At 40.3% G+C, this 17,227-nt stretch overlaps 1 protein-coding gene across 1 annotated transcript; it reads left to right on the top strand.

The window, feature by feature from the left end:
- The first annotated feature begins 1,390 nt into the window (after positions 1 to 1,390).
- CALM1 (calmodulin 1 (phosphorylase kinase, delta)) lies at positions 1,391 to 10,260 on the top strand. Its single transcript, XM_010003748.1, is given in 6 exon segments — positions 1,391 to 1,471; positions 1,794 to 1,836; positions 2,723 to 2,866; positions 4,899 to 5,005; positions 6,510 to 6,645; positions 6,875 to 10,260. Coding segments are annotated over 6 exon segments (540 nt in total). The 3' UTR covers positions 6,904 to 10,260.
- The last annotated feature ends 6,967 nt before the right edge of the window (positions 10,261 to 17,227 follow it).

A 17,227-nucleotide genomic window follows, 5' to 3' on the forward strand; every position in this document is an offset into this window, starting at 1 on the left:
TGTCGGGGAAGGCTGACATCACCAGGACAGGATTTGATGACTCGGCTGGGTGGGGTGATGGCTCCAGCCCTGGGTACCTTCGTCCTGTAGCCAGGGCGAGCGGGCAGCGGCTGTGCCTGTTGCTTGGGAAGGTGAGCCCCGTGGCGGGGGACCGGCCCGTTGTGTGCTTCTGGCATCACGGTGCGTGCCAAGTGCGGTGATGGTGGTGGTTTGGGTTTGTTTGGGTTCTGTTGTGGGTTATTTTTTTTTATTATTCGAAATCCGATTTTGAGAAGCATCCGGTGAGCTGCGACTACAGGGGCAGTGAGCTGGCACTGTGGGTTGGAGGTTTCTGCCGAGGTGTGGCTCTGTTTCCTGTTCTGCAGGGCATTGAATCTGTTATGTAAATTCCTTAGATAATCTTTAGGTAAAACCTCGAATTTTCTGGAAAATCACAGAGTGCAGGAAGTCGAGCTGGATTTTGAACACAAGTTTTCTGCTGTTACTAAAGAACATTATTACATTTGAACTCTGTCTTTAGCTGTTAGGACTTCTGCCGTTTTCTCCCTCCCCACCCCACTGTGCATGTGGGGAATTGTTCAATTCTTGCACAGAGATATTAAAACATTTAAAAAAAAAAAAAAAGTCAGCACCTATTATACAGGTGAAATCTGTGTGTCATTTACCATATATACAGCAGGCTTTCAGCCCTGCCCTCCTGTGCAAGAGTTTAATAGATTGTGTAGCTGGTAAGTGCACCATTGTATGTCTTGCTGTTTACTGCAGTTAAGTGTTTTTTTATACTTGAATAATGGTATTTTAGGACAAAAATATTAACAAGATGCCTGCTTTCTCTGACCTACAAAATTCTTGTTCTAATAGTAAAAGCTGTCCAATAAAATGAGTTTAAACGGAATTAGTACCTTGCATTCTCCAGTGTCTGTGACCACGTGTGTAAAATCCAGGTGTTTTTAATTCTTTAATTACTAGGAAAATGCCTCTTTTTCCATGAAGAACTGGCTAGCCCCTTTCAGTCCAAACAGCAGACCTTTTTGTGATGCTCTGTCCATGCAGAAGGGAGAGGCTTCTGGAAGGATGTGGTTAGCACAGCGAAGCTCTGGGAAAGCCCATTTAGTTGGCTGCTGAGCTGTGTGCATTTGGCTGCAGCAGTGGCCTCTTGATGTACAGCAGGTCATAAACAGGCATTTTCAATCTTGCCACCTAAAATGAAGTGTAAAACAGCCCATATAGGCCCCTTGACCTGCTTGGCTAAATGGAACAATAATATGATACTTGAGAACTGACATTTTCTTTGTCAGAGATGGCAAAAATCTCTATAAGGCTGAGTAGTAATTCCTCCTAATATCACAGCAGAGCCTTTCCTGCTAAGCTTAGAGTGGGGTAACGCTGGATGGCGGTGGTGGGGGAGGGCGGGCTCGGCGGTGTGGGAGCACTAGGTGGCACACTTGTCATGAGCCCACAGGGTGCACCGGTAGGGTGACTGCCCTCCTGGAAATGACACCTGATGTGAAACCCCAGAGACGTCATTAAGCATTTTGTGCCCCTGACCAGCTGCAAGGAGTCTGCTTTGTCCTTTGCTTGACCAAATCGGATTCTCCAAGTCAAAGGATGGCATGGTTGGTTCTTCCTGTGCAGTTTCAAGAGAAGTTAGCTTAAATACTTTCGGCTGCATGGTGTAGGTGAGTGGAATCTCCTTGCAGAGGTAGAATTCCAGGGGTTGGCAGTGGCTTTGTGAGAGGAAGTGTCCTGCGGCTTGACACAGCTAGATGTAAACAGCATTCTAAAATGTTCTGTTCTTCGTGTAGGCTGATCAGCTGACTGAAGAACAGATTGCTGGTAAGTATCTTGATAAGAAATGGTAATTTTTTTTTGTTAACTCCTTGTGACTAAAAAAATCTCAAACATAACAAAAAACCCACACCTTTGGACAATTTCAGATCTGTACTAACATTTTTTAAAAGTACTCACTAAAAAAAGCCCACTGAATTCTGGAAGATTACTAGTTTGTTGTCTCTTATTTTAGACTGTTTGTTCCTTGGACTACAGGTCATTATTTTTTTAGACTTTCAGAGTTGAGCCAAGTCCTTCTAGATTTCTTGCAAACAGAAATAATTGCTAGACTCAAGTGAACTTCTTTAAGTCAAAGCAGACGTAGGTACTCTTTTCTTTTTAATAGAGTGAAGATAAACTTTAAATGAAGTGGCAACAAATCAACCTAAAATGGACTTACTACGCATTAATATAAGCTAGTGTCTTAAATAACTTTGAATAGAATGCTTGTGATTAAATGGGTTAGAAGAAGGAGCATTATTTGAGCTTCTAGAGACCAGTCACACACTTGTGGCTGACATAAATTCTCATTGTCTGCTGCATTAAAAATAAATTACATCACTTATTGTTTAAGTCTGTTAATGGTGAAGGGAACCTAGTGGGTCACTTCACCTATCCAAAGCATTTGCTATTTATGGTGCAGCAGCCTCAGGCAAGATGATGTGCAGATTAAGTGTTGCAATGCCATAATAGCCACATTAAATAAGTTTGAATATACTATGCAAATAATGTGTTGGTACTGTAAGTAATTTTTTAAATATTTGAGTGCTAATTCTCTTACTACACAGACAATTAGAGAAAATGTTCTGTGAAATTGTACCAGGTGTTAGTGGAGCTGCAGTTTTCTCATGCTTGTAATGTTACTAAACACTGGGATTGTTTCTGCCTCTAGAATTCAAGGAAGCCTTTTCCCTATTTGACAAAGATGGTGATGGTACTATCACAACAAAAGAACTGGGAACTGTCATGAGGTCATTGGGTCAAAATCCAACAGAAGCAGAATTGCAGGACATGATCAATGAGGTAGATGCTGATGGTAAGTGTCGGGAAGGTTATTAGCAGTGTGATCATCTTAAGTATGCATGACCTCCACACCTGGGCTTTAACTGCCTATAGAAAAGATTCTATGACATTGATGTCTTGAAGCATTTTCAAAATACTTAATAGAATCTAAACTCAGATGGATGTCAGTTTTCTAATTGCTCTTTGCACAGCAGTCAAAAATGTTAGCAGTATTAGTGAGAATCTAAAGGAGCTGGGCAGAGACAAAGTTATGCTGTTTGGCTTTAATAGTTTATGGGTCACAGGCTTCCTGTTACTCTGACTTGTCTTGACCTGCTGTTAACCTGTGTTTCCACACAGCTTTTCTATACACGTTTTGTCAGCCTGTGTTGGTCTTAATACCTGTACTAATGTCTGTGGTTTTGTCTAAGGCCAAAAATGTGGTAGGAGTGGAGTAGTGCTGAATTTCAAGAATTGAAAACACACAAGGGAGAGGCTGCGGAGTCTAATGTGGGGTATTAGATCACTAATAGATAGAGGATTCGGAAGCAAAAGCAGAATAACCTTACCATATCAAATTGTGAATGGATGCCAGAAAAGGTAACTGTATATTCTTTTTTTCCTGAGACTCCAGGTTAGCAGTTATAAAAAGGAAAAATGTCTTCCATTGCTCAGTGATGTCAAGGCTTTGATCTTATGTTGATTGTGTTAGTGTTTTTTCTTTAATACCTCTGTAAAGAAGAGTGAAAGTATAGTGGCAAGAGTATAGAGGATCAGACTATGCTAATTGCAACTACTTTCCAAAAGTGTAAGTAGCCTTTAATTGCTGACTCTTGGATGAAGATACTGAAAAACAAAACTTCAGAATTAGCAGTGCTATGTAGAGTGTGTCTAGTGAGTTTTCTAGACTGCAGTCCTCAGTGCTGTGCTGGTAGATGAAAAAGGAAAGGAAACTGAGGATTTCAGATAGGTATGCCTGCCCATCTAGTTTATGGCATGGTGCTTTGCTGCTCTTCTGCGTGTACTCAGCTTTGAAAAATCATCCATGAACAAGACCTGTATTCATATTCTTCTAGTAGATAAAGCTGGCCATGTCTCAATGTGGAGTCTCTTAAGCTGCAAAGGTTTTTATAAAAACACAATTATTTAGCTTCTTTGCTATACTTATCCAATTACTTTATATGTTTCCCTCAAGCAATGGGTAGATCTTAGTTGCACAGTGAACTATTTAATGAATTCTTGGCATAAGAATCAAAATCCTGACTACATAAATTTATTTTCTCATGTTTTAAAGAACTGTTTCTTCACCATGCCACTTTTCTCATAGGTTTAAGCAGCCTGAAGTTTGAATTCTTGCTTTGAATTAAGAAATTAAAAATCTTAAGAATGAGGCCTGGATGTTAACCAGAGATTTTCAGTTTTGTAGTGAAATACCTGTAAGAACAACAGCTGAAAAGCTTATCAGAAATTCTAAATAATGGCAGCTTTTCTCCTATTGCTGAAATTTGCAGATCCATGTTGCACCTTAAAATGGTGCATTACATTTGTGGTATGCAACATAAGTTGATAAGGAAGTTTATTTTTAACAAGGAACAAGTATTTAGGAGCAGCTTATTGAAGTACAATTTTTCCTAATTTAAATACCTTGGATTTGTAGTGTTTGGTTTATAATAATTTCCCTTTTGGCATCTCCAACGGCAATTGGGAGATTCTGAAGAAGTTAAATGATTGTTTTTAGGGGGTGATTTGAAGTAACAAGTCTTAGTACTGGTTAACCTTGGAGCATCAGACTAACATTTTACTTGCAACTCGCGTGGCAAATGGTATTGGCTTGGCCTCAGAGAAGGCAGTGGTTGATGTCATTGTGCTGAAACACTGCAGTGACAGTGGCTGCTGCACATTTTAATAGCAAAAAGGCAGCAGTAGCAATTGAGGGAGATGATTCTGTTCTTGTATAGATGGTGCACTGAGGATCAGACAATCTTATCCCTGGCTAAGTTACAGATTTATATTTTGTATAAAGAAAAGAATGGAAGTTTTATTTTTGGAAGTTTCTTTTCTTTAAGGCAATGGCACTATCGACTTCCCTGAATTTTTAACTATGATGGCCAGAAAAATGAAGGACACAGACAGCGAGGAAGAAATCCGTGAGGCATTCCGAGTCTTTGATAAGGTATTATTAAAAGTACAAATAGTCTTGAGAAGCAGTACTAACGTCCCTTTTTTTCTTCAGCGTTTGTTTTGGTTTTTTTCCTCTTGTCTAGAAGGAGAGAAAAAAAGGTATTTTAGTAGAAGCAGGGGAATTGGATACAGAATGGGCTGTTACAGACACAGAACCAGGAATGGTGCAGGCTGGTACTACCTGCTTTATACAGCAGGTCTAAGCTTTAGCCTCATCCATGAGGAGGACCTCATGGCCTTTTTTTTTTTTTTTTGGGAGCAGAGATGAGCAGAACTTGATGTGTGTGTGGTGGAGGGTTTTTTGTGGGGTGGTGTACCTTCTGACTTAGGGGGAATAGGGAAACATTGGTGTAGATGCCCAAGGTTTTATACTTCTTGGTGGAAGCTTTTGAAGCTAAGATGATGTCATCAGTATTTGGAGGGACATGAAGTATTGCATGTTCTGTTTTCAAGATGTGAAATTTGAGGTTGCTTTCAGGAAGATTTTAGAGCTCAACTACCTTTGTCTTTAAAGATTCCTGGGCATACATGATTAAGGTCAGTTATTTCTAAAAAAGGAATTTCCCTCTTTGAATTGCTTGGATATGGCAGATGTTAGACTAGAATTGTGTTGAGCACTGGCTGGAGCAGCTGCTAAGCTGATGCATACACATGCTGAAGACAGCTTTACTCCTCCACTATGGAAAAAAGTGGCAGTCTGTAGCACTTTGCTGGAAAACATGCTAGAGGAAATGTTTGATTGGTTAGTACTTCATCTACTCTATGGGGTTATTTCTACAGACTAGATTTGTGTTTAAAGCCACTGAGATGGCATATCTACTCATGATGGCCATGTGAACTGCTCTAAGCTAGTGTAATCTTCCTGTAGATGGAAGAGGACAATTTCTGAAATTACTAGGGATGAGCTGTAGGCTTGGATATTACTGTTGCAACACTGACTTAGAAGTGTCATTCTCTTTTTGTCTTTTATTTTTGTCACAAGGCTTTTCACAACTCCTTATGAGTTGCATTCTTTGAAGGCTTGTTTTGTATAATCTCATCCCAGAAGCCTCACCTAACCACCTTCAGTCTGGTTATTGAGGTAGTGTTACATAGAAGATAAAGCTGGCTATTCTTGCTGATGGAGAGATTGGTATTTGGTTGGGGTTTTTTTGCCTTGCTTAGTCAGCAGAGATTAAATAAAAAGCATTTTGTTTCTGGGTTTAATTCAAAAGCTCTTAAAACTATTAAAAATACTGTATCACAGCTACAAATCAGGCATGGAGTTACTCTTTCAGTACAGTAATTGTACAGAAGGGTATGGTGGCATGCATGGTTCGTGAGGCAGTGGGACTAGTGCCTGCTGTAGGGTTGTACAGTGTACCAAGTCAGTATGCCTGTCCCAAGTACTGTAAGGCTAGTTCAGGAGCAGTTACTGAAAACGTCAGTGTAGTTTCAGAGTTGATGAATGTCAAGATTGTTGTTGATTATGATCTTGTGCAACTCCTTCCTCACAGGATGGCAATGGCTATATCAGTGCAGCAGAACTACGTCACGTTATGACAAACTTAGGAGAAAAGCTAACAGATGAAGAAGTAGATGAAATGATCAGAGAAGCAGACATTGATGGGGATGGGCAAGTCAACTATGAAGGTAAAGATGTTTGTCGTGATGCAAAATTGTTACTCAAATTGAGTGAAAGCCTGTTGCATGGGTGGGGCATTGATTTCTCATACTTGAGACACCAGTTTATTTGGTTATGCGCTTCTGTGGACAAAAACTTAATGCAGTTAAAGGGGCTTTTATATGCCAGGTATGTCTAGGGGAATGGGCAGTTGACATACTCTGGAGATGATAAATTGGTGACTTTTTATCTTTTCAGAATTCGTACAGATGATGACTGCAAAGTGAAGAGACCTCCTTTACACCTTTTTTCCTCTAGAAGAATCAAATTGAATCTTTTACTTACCTCTTGCAAAAAAAATGTTCATTTATTCATTCTGTTTCTGTATAGCAAAACTGAATGTCAAAATACCTTCTGTCCACAAACTGCATGTAATGGTTGGTGGTCCTGTCCCCAAAAGACAAAGTTAAACATCAGTTTTACAATATAAATAATTGTACTACCTTGAAAATAAAAAAAAAGGAAGCACTTAGTGAACTCAAAAGTTCCATTTGCTAATGACTATTACACTGTTTGGGCTGGCCAGTTTTTCATGCATGCAGCTTGACAATTGAGCACAGTCAGACATTTGTATTAAAAGGAAAAAAAACAACCTAAGAGATCCACTCTTTTGTTCAATGGTGGATTCTAGTTCAATTTGTAGTATAAATTGTCATAGCTGGTTTACTTTAAAATTGGTTTATACCTCAGGATGGTATGCAGCAAAATGGTTGAAGGATGCAAAACTTAGAGAAAAATGCCCTAAAGGTTGAATGGTTCTCCTGTACGTAGCAGTGTGCTCCAAAAATATGATGATCTTAACTATGGATGGCATGTCTATGTTAAAATACTGGTTTAACATTGTCTGCATTGCACTATAGTGAAACGGATGTCGGGCTGTTACCGTTCACAAAATTTTTAAAGAAACCTTCACCAAGGGAGCATCTTTGGACTCTCATATTTTTAAAATGTTCTGTACCATGACTTGGAGCTGGCGGAGTAGCCTGTGGACTTCAGCACAACTATCAACATTGCTGTTCAAGATATTACAATTTATGTCCATTCCAGGTTGTAAATGCTAGTCTTTTTTTCCAATAAAAGACCATTAACTTAAAGGTGGTGTTAAATGCTTTGTAAAGCTAAAATATATATATGATTGAGATAATAAACCAAAAAAAGCAGTAGGAGGGAAGTGTTTCTATGAATGACTTGCTGCTAAATTATAATGCACATGTATGCAATAAGTTATCCCCTATCTTTTCAAGATGGCAAGAACTGACCTTCTGTAACCCAAGACCTTTGCTATAAATAAATCAACTTGTGCTTGCCTTTCATATTACGACAATGTTAATTTAGTTGGTCTCAAAGTCGTGTAATGCTGACTCGTCAACTGTCAGCACAGAAGTAACACCTCATTTCACTAAAGTGGAGAGCTCTGAGCATGCATGTCAATACTGGGGAGACATGTATAGGTTGCCCATGTTTTTTTGACAGGTTATAGGAAGCTAGTTGGAGAATTTAAACAGTATGGACTTCATAGATACATATAATTCTCAAACATGCCAAAAACGTGTTTACCCACAGAGAGAAAACAAAAGGATATTTCTCTTACAAAATGTAAAAAACCCTAAGCCTTTTTGGAAAGTGGGGCTATTATTATGTCTTGACTATCTTCTCAAACACTTGCATGAATTTTGTGGGGTGGAGAAGAGGACTAGGGTTAATTTAAAAACCATCTTGTTACTTCTGCTTTGCATGCACTAGCAGTGCTTAGTCATTCCAGGTATCTGAGTAAGTGTTCTCTGATCCTTCAGCTTCCCCATGAATCAGTGGCAAAGCAGCCATGTCCACTCTTCTTTGTTTGAAAGAAGAATGCTTTTTTTCTCCTTTTTTTTTCTTTTTTTTCTGAATAGTAGGGCCTCCATGTGGAAGGCTTTTATGCTTGGGAGGGAGGGACTATAGCTTAATTACTTGACTGTAAGTTTGTTTCCAAACGTAACTGGAGTTGCAAACCGTAATTGCTTAATTGCCTTTGGTTTTGGAGAGTATTGATACTATCTCTTGAAAGAGATGCAAGTCTCCATTCATCCTGTCTAACTGAGGTGCCTGTCTTAGGAGGAACTTGGTTGCTTGAAATGCAGCTTTGCTCAGTGGGGGTCAAGAGATGTCCAGAAGGCAGTTGAGGCTATCTGCCTTCAGTGATTTATTTTTTCCTGGGGGGTGGGAGGAGTTCTGGGTGACTGGGGACCCAGACAACTTAACAAAGTGCCTAAAAGTTAGATGGGCTGAATGTAGGCAATTGTTTGGATCTAATTGTTGCAAAGGCTTTTTGCTATGGCTATGTATGCTGTCTTAGCAAACTGGCCATGATGATGGGAATGTCTTGACTACCTTTTGGAAGTAGAGCCTTGCATGGCAGTTGCAAACTACTCTTTTGGTAGTGCTTGAGAAAGTCTGCACTGATTCTGTAGACCAGCTTTTAAAGAGAACGTACTTAAGAGACAGGCAAGGTAGGAGCAATGGTTGCTGCTCTAACTAATTACTTCTTCTGCCTGAGTGTGCAGAGAGATCTTGTCTAGTAGGTAAATGCTTCTTACCATCTATCTGTCATTCACTCACGGTTGGTAGGGTAGTTCATTTAAGAACAGCTGCTTTTAGCTTATTCAGTGTTCTCTGCTTGCTAGCAAGGAGACCTCATTCCTGCAAGAGGTTCTTGGCTTGATTAGAAATTGTCTGGCAGTGTGCAGTGTTGGTATGCCCTGTAACTGAATCTGCCTGGAGGTATCTAATTATTAACTGACTTCAGTACCACATCAACCTCGAGTAAATGTATCCTCTGTACCAGACTTTAGCTCTGTTCCCTTCTGCATAGTGAATATCTACAGAAATGAAATGGTGTCATCAAGGACTTATTTTTATTTTTTTTCTTTTCTTGTGAGAGTGTGTGTGTGGCTTTGGCTTTTTCCAAATGTGAAAGTGTGGGCTGGATACACTTGGTGCATGGCTTAGAAACAGGGGACTGGAAAGAACTTCCTGGGTCATCAGATCCAGTCCCCTGCTATTGCAGGCAACTGTGTCATATAATCCTTTTAATAAACTGATCAAGCTTAACCACCTGCTTGTAAGTGGCTTGTTTTCATGGAAGTTCTGTAACTCATGTTGCTCTCAACTGATGCAAGTAATATATGAAATATGAAGTTAATCAAAAGGTCCTCCAGCTTAGCTTTAGGTTTATCATTACACTTAGTTAACTGACTTTCTCAATCCTGTTTTTTGCACAACACTCAGGAAAGTGTTGAGTCTTTACACCCCCTTGCTATGAATAAGAGTTTGGTGTGCTTGCTTATTTTTTTAATGGGAAAGATGGATGTCTGGTTTGTTGAAATTTGTTAGATATGTTAATTGTCAAGGCAAGAAACAATTGAGTTACTTGTATTTGATACATAAATTTAAGGCTAGAGTATACATAACCATTTTTAAAATACATCAACTTGCAGTGTAGTTTTATATTTAATACTGAAATTGTACTGCTAAAGTTTAAACTGCTGTTAATCATATTCCTCTTCTGGTCATAATGAAAAAATAAAGGGTAAGAAAATGCTTAACATAGATTATTCATTATCATGCTTATTTTTTTATATTTCAGATATTGAAACATTGCAAATATGGGGCATTTGTTTTGTTTGGTGGGGTGAAGGGGGGAGGTTACTGATATGATAGAAGACTCTTATCCCCCAACCATACATCACACTTGTGCAGGTTCAGAAAGACCGATGCAAGTTCCCCTACACCTTGTAGATCCATTAGCCGTGGGTGTGGGTCTGAGCTGTGGGCAGTGCTCAGCGCTGCAGCCGCCAGCCCAGCGCCCTGCCCGGGTGAGCGGGGAGGGGGACGAGGCTGTGGCTTGATCCCTGCATTCCAATATGCATGTGGTGTCAGTACAGCTTCTCGTTCCTAGGTGACACCATCCTAAACTAGAAGCCCAGTCCTGTGGTTTAGAAATAACAGTTAATAAAGCTTTTCCCCTAGCATGAAGCTAACAGAATGCTTATCTTACTACAATCCAATTAGGGTTTGGGGATTTTTTGTTCCTTTGTTTGGTGGGGACTTTGGGTTTGTTTTAAAAATTCAATGACTAAGTGAAATCTGACAGAAAGGACCACGGCATGTCTTCTGACCACAGGCATCTATCTAGCTGTCAAGTGAAGATAGGCAATGAAGGCTGATGCCATGTTTCTCCTGACTGACATTTAGGTATACTTGCAAATAGAGCAGGTAGGACATTTAATCAAACATGGAGCAGACAAACACATTGTTGTGTGGTAATCTTTACATAACAGCATTGCAAATCCAAAATATTAAAGGCTTTTTTTTTTTTTTTTTTTTTTTTTAAATCCAAATACACAATTTTGAAATAATGAATTACATGATGAATTGTCTATGGATCTAGAGTTCCAAAGAATCCCAGTGTTACTTGTGGCAGGAAATTTGTATGAAGGCCCAAGTACTTAAAGGTTTTTACGAGCACCCCTATCAGTGGAAGCATTCAGAGGATATTTGTAATAGTTGATAATTTAAGTTTGATATTAATAAATGTGGTTTTGAACTGAAGTGATCAGATATCCCAAAAAATAGCAGAGCTGCTCATTAGGTAAATATTAAGAGAATCTCTTACAATCCCATGGATGACAGAACACAGCTGATACCTAGCAATACAGGAGTGCTTGTGTTGCTTTCCATCCTATTGCTGCTGATAGAGCTGACCAGCTGTCATTCTGTCTTCCCCGTACCACTAACAAGGACCCTCTTCTTATGTCCCTGTGTGGTGCTTTGCTCTGCAGAGGCAAGAGCAAGTTACAGAGCCCAGCTCAGGCCTTTTACCCATCAAACTGCTGAACTCTAGGAGAAAAAAACCCAACACATTCAATACAGAAAAAGGAGTGTATTACATCAGAGGGTTCCATTCATCCAAATCCCTCTGGAGTCTGCGATGCTGAGTGACAGACACCAGCATCACATAGCAATGTTACAGAGAGTTGAGAAGCACTGCCACCAGAGACCCTAGCAAGGAGGCTGCAAGTTCCTCTTTCCAGCATCTCTACCGGTTGCACAAAGCTGGTTTCAGTTGGCAATGAGTATTGCAGCCCTGTATGTGGTGACTTCTTGTTCTGAACTTTAATAGAGCTTTGTTAACTGGGAGATCTTGTACAGATCTCTTCCAAAGAGCCACTTGCATTTGAGTTGTCTCAGAAGTCAGCATCTGCAGAAATTATCTGAAAGAATTATTCATAGTGCAGCCTTTCTCTGCTAAAAACATCTCCCAAGATAACTAGTGGTTGATGTACAATATGAAGACTGAGCTAATGGCCTAAAAATGAATAAAAATATTTTCTGAATTTATTTTTATTTCTAGATCTCTAAATACGGTGTATTTGAAAAACAGATTCTTGAACAAAAGTCCTACTTGCTCTACCAGTTACAGGATTTTAAAGTAACAATATTTGAATAGCAACCAACTGGATCAACTCAGAGATCCATAAAAAGGCATTAAATTGCATTTATTTTGCTAGTTTGCAGTGGGGTTGGCAATAATAAGGCTGACAACATAACAAGTATTCTGAAAAAGGATATGGTGAAAGAAACAGATAGGGTGAGAGCAAAAGGAGTACCTGAGCATGGGACTGCTTTGTAGTCTTGTCTCAGAGAGTATTTGTTGCCCATAAAGCTATAAATATTTGATTGTGAGCTCCCTGGGCATTAAGTTCTTCTGGCAATGTTGTCACTCCATTTGTCTGCTTTTCTTAACCCACCCCCCTGAAGTCTCCCTATGCTAACTTTACAAGTACTTGAAAATACACAATTTAGGAAAGCCTGCTGTGGTTCAGAACTTGCCAAACATGCTTTGCTTATTCTGAGCTTTCTTAACAAATACATTAAAAAGAATAATTTCTTCCAGACAGTCTGATAGGAGACAAAATATAGCCCTGATTACAGATACACCAGATGCCCTGACAATTAATCAGTGGCCATGATGCTGTCCACCCTATGTAGCTGAGTTATTGAATACAATGTACGTAAATTCAATCACTAAATCAAGTCAATAAGTTAAAACATTTCTTCAGTAGCAGAGAAGATGCCTTGCTCTACAGCACAGTTACAAAAGCCTTGCTGATTTGTTCTCCATCAAATTAATTTATAGAGGAAGGTAAGTAATTTCTTCAGTAGTCTGGGTTATTTATTTCTATATCAAGCACATTCACACATGGGAAATATGCAAAAAGAATGGTCTTAGTTTCCAAAAATAAGCACTCCAAGTTTAAAAAAAATATCCAATTCAGGTTATCCAAGAAACTCCAGTTTAGCTTATTGCAAATGTGGTGACACTGTCATGTCTCATACTATTGTGTCCACAGCATTTTTTCACCATTGTATTAAATATGTCATTGTAACTTTATGAATGTATTATTCTATACCTTAGTCACTACCCATGACTCAGCTCTTATTTCAAAGACAGAGTTACTAGTTCCTTCAGTTTTTCCTATGGCACTTAAGTATCTGAATGCTTCACACATACTGCTTTCTGTTTGGGACACACAGTGAAGTAAGGACATGCTCTATCCTCATTGAACAGAAGGAGCTGAGGTGCAGTCACTGAAGTCCAAAGCAGTATTCTGAGAGCTCAAACTGAGGCATTTTCATTTGTCAGAACTGTAATCACACCTTATGTGTGCTACAAAGACACCTTATCAGTTATGGTGTCCTTCATGTCTGAAAATCAGTCTAAGCCTCTGGGTCAAGCAGTTGTTGACCAACATGCTGAGTCCAAGCAGTCAACCCACCCCATGGAAGGACTTCACACAACGACCACAAATGCTGGTTTTCTGGGGCAGCAATACCCTACCTGATCCAACAGGTCAGCTTTGCTCTCCTTCCAGCCCCAGTATCACTTACTACACATTGCCTAATTTCTGCAACAAAAGAACTGAGATCAGCTACACAGCGTTGAGTTGATTGCACCGTGCTGATTCACCTTGCACCAGGAAAGAGAAGGAGCTCAAATAAACATGGTGATTTCACGCTGGGACCACAAAATAGGGAGGTGGAAGGGAAGTAGAGGAATAAATGTGGCACAGAAACTCAATTCTGGCATTCCTAACTTTGAGGCGTGACTTCATGCTCTCGCTGCTGTTTCTACTGCGAGAGTGAAAGCGGAACTACCAGCATGGCAGCCCCGTGGTGTGGCGTGAGGTGACACCCTGAGTCACCGTCCCGCTGCCTTTGGGTTTGGCACAGATGTGACCTCTCCAGGCAACAGAGGGATGGCAAGCAAAGCTCTTCTGCTTCTTCAGCCAATCTGAAATGGGGAGGGTGTGCTTTGCCCGTGGCTTTGCAGAGAAAAAGTGGATTTGGGCACTTAGGGAGCAGCTGAGGGCTCTGCAGGAGGATGTGCTGCGATGATCCTAGGCTGTCCCACCCATCCACTGTAACTCTGACCCCATACCTCCTGTCCTCTACCTGTCATGCCTGCCCCTTTACATTCAGTTTTGTTCTCTACCCTTATCAGGCCCAGACGTGTCTGTCAGACATGTCTGGGTTCCCTTGTCCCATAGTCCTTGCCTGTTTTTTGTGTTCTCTGCTATGATGGGTTAACCCCAGAGGACGGCTCAGCCCCAGAGGCTGCCCACTAACCCCTCTCCCCAGTAGGGTGGGGAGAGAGTTGGAATGGTAATAGTGCAAAATTTCATGGGTTGAGGTAAAGGTAGTTTAATTGGGTAAGTAAAAGCCACATGCACAAGCAAAGCAAAATCAAGAATTCCTTTACCACTGCCCATTGGCAGGCAGGTGTTCAGCCATCTCCAGGACAGCAGGGCTCCATCACAAATAATGGTTATTTGTGAAGACAAAGGCCATCACTTCAAATGTCTGCCCTGCCTTCTTCCCAAAGCTTTTCATGACATCATATGGTATGGGATGTCCCTCTGGCTAGTTGGGGTCAGCCTCCCCACCTGTGTCCCCTCACAGCTTCTCATGCACCCCCAGCCTGTTTGCTGGTGAGACGGGGTGAGGAGCAGAAAGGCCTTGACACTGTGTAAGCACTATTTAGCAATAACTAAGTCATCCATCTGTTATCAACACTTTCAGGGTCACAAATCCGAAACTCAGCAGCACACAAGCTGCTGTGTAGAAAATTAACTCTACTCCCAACCCAAACCAGTACATCAGCCCATCTATTTATCTCTCTGTTCTGGTTTGAGCATCAGTAGGGATGCTACGGACACATCTTCCAAGTCTCCGTTCCCACAAGCCCCCACCAGTTTTTTGTCCTAATCTGCCAATTTGTCAGCAAGTAACTTTCCCCTCTGTGTTGCCTAAGACAGGGAAATCACTCAAGTCAAGGCATGGAAGAGTCTTCCAGTTACTACTTTTGAAAGTCTGAAGTGCACCAATGTTTCCTGTATACACACACACAATTAACTTACATTCAAAAAGAGCTTTGCTGCCCACTTCTCCTCAGCAGAATCATACTACATGTAAGCTTCAGCAGTCACTTCACCCACAACTGACATCCAGCCATCTTGATCTTAAAACATGGTATTTTTAAGGGATCATTTTTGCACGTGGGTTGTTCCCAGCAGAGATCGATGCATCGAGTTTTGAACCTGGGGCCATCACATGGTGTGGGATGTGTATAAGTCTGAGACAACAAGGAAAGTGGGACCAGGGACAGATTCTCTTGAGACACTGGGATCCCTTCCAGCCCTCCTCTCCCACCAACTTCCCTCTCACTCTCTCTTCCCATCTAACCTAACCTCCATCTCTTCTTAGGCTTCATGATCCACAATTTACCTGTTCTACAAAGAGCACCTCACTGAACTTAGTTCTGTTATTAGGCAGCTTTAGATTTGGAGATCAGTTACTATTTGCTAAACTACTGCAGGAGTACCCACACACAAAAAGTACAAGTAGGAAGGTCTTGATTGCAGAAGAATGCCTGCAGAAAAAGTCACATAAAGTTTGATTGCACTGGTATTAAATTATTATGGCAGTTTGCAGCTTTATGAAGCAATAGTTATAATAATGCCATTTTAGTACTCTCCACTTAGGCACATTAGACCTGTTTCCATATAATAGGTAGTTACTATCTGGGGAAAAATAACCTTCTTTCTCTGGTACGGCAAAAAGCTTATTCATATCAAAGCTATTGCCATTAGTGAATATATACAAATGAAAAAATACAATCTAATAAAATATATATAGCTAGATACTTTTTTTCAGGCTTTTGCAGTACATTGCTTACTATGAAACAATGGAAAGTAGTTTAGTGCTTCTCATTTTAACAGGACAGGGGAGAATTCAGATTCTTGTTCATGATTAATGTCGATCACATGCAAGTGGCTTCACATTGCCAGACAAATAATGGTATTACTTCAAGGATGAAGTATGAAACCAACCTGTTTGCAGATTGCTAATTACTAAAGCAATATTGAAACTCACATGCAGCTTTATTTCCTAAGCTGTTACCCAGAGGTTCTAGAACCTACTTGTATGAAAATTTAGGTATTTTTAGTGATTTACAACTTCTAGGGCATTGTCTTGACCAAATTCCAGATTAAATTAGTTTGAGCAGTTAATACCATAACATTGGGAGCAGGCATTAAGGTCACATGGCTGAACTGGTGAGAAAATGGAACTCCTTTTTTAGAGCTCTTGCTGGCTGCACACTGTTGACTGCTAGTTTTGGAATTCATTTCATCTCTTTAGTCATTCTATTGGGTTAGCAAAATCTTTTTACAAGCAGCGTTTCTAATGAGTTGAATATACGTCCTTCTGAGTGAATAGGTTGCAGTTAAGTATTTCAGTCTGGGATTTGACCCATTTTGTGAATGTATCACCTTTCAGTGAATTTAATCCCAATTTTATGTTTCCAAATACAAAAACTCCATCACTCTTTTCAACAGAAACCAGTAAAAGCATCACTCTGTGATAGTGTTCTGTTCCCCCTCTAGTAGCTTGGTGTCCATGAACTAGGCAGAATCAGCTGAACAAGGCAGATCCATCATTAAGTCAGAATTTCTTTGATTATGGAGATGTAGGTCAGACCAAGATTGACAAAATGAGATTATGTGGTTTAATTTAATTTTTTATTCTACCCCCTGTAAAAAAGAAAAAAAGGTTTTAAAGGAAAAAGGTGTACAAACAAAGGCAGGAAAGCCAAACTGATGGATTTAGGGAGGAATAAAAGGTGAGTGTGTTTGGCAAAGCAGCCACACAAAAGAGCCCTGATAGAGATGATGAGAGATTGTTGTAGAGCCAGCTCTGGTAGAATCCCTGCAGAGAACAGAGGCGAGTGGGGGCAGAAGTGTTTAAAGGAGGATCTAGAATAGATTAAAAGAGGTGAAACATGCAAATGGCCTTGAGAATGCAACCTACTACAAATTATAACAGCCCTGCTGCAGAGACAAAGCCACCACAGCCTGCATTAAGCTCCCAGACTCCCTGCATGTCTTAGAGGGGAAGAACAGAAGCACAGGAGAAGATTCAGTGAGTGCTCATCAAAAACCTGTTTTATGT

Source organism: Chaetura pelagica, unplaced genomic scaffold (genome assembly GCF_000747805.2).
Source record: "Chaetura pelagica isolate M959 unplaced genomic scaffold, ChaPel_1.0 scaffold48, whole genome shotgun sequence".
Taxonomy (NCBI): domain Eukaryota; kingdom Metazoa; phylum Chordata; class Aves; order Apodiformes; family Apodidae; genus Chaetura; species Chaetura pelagica.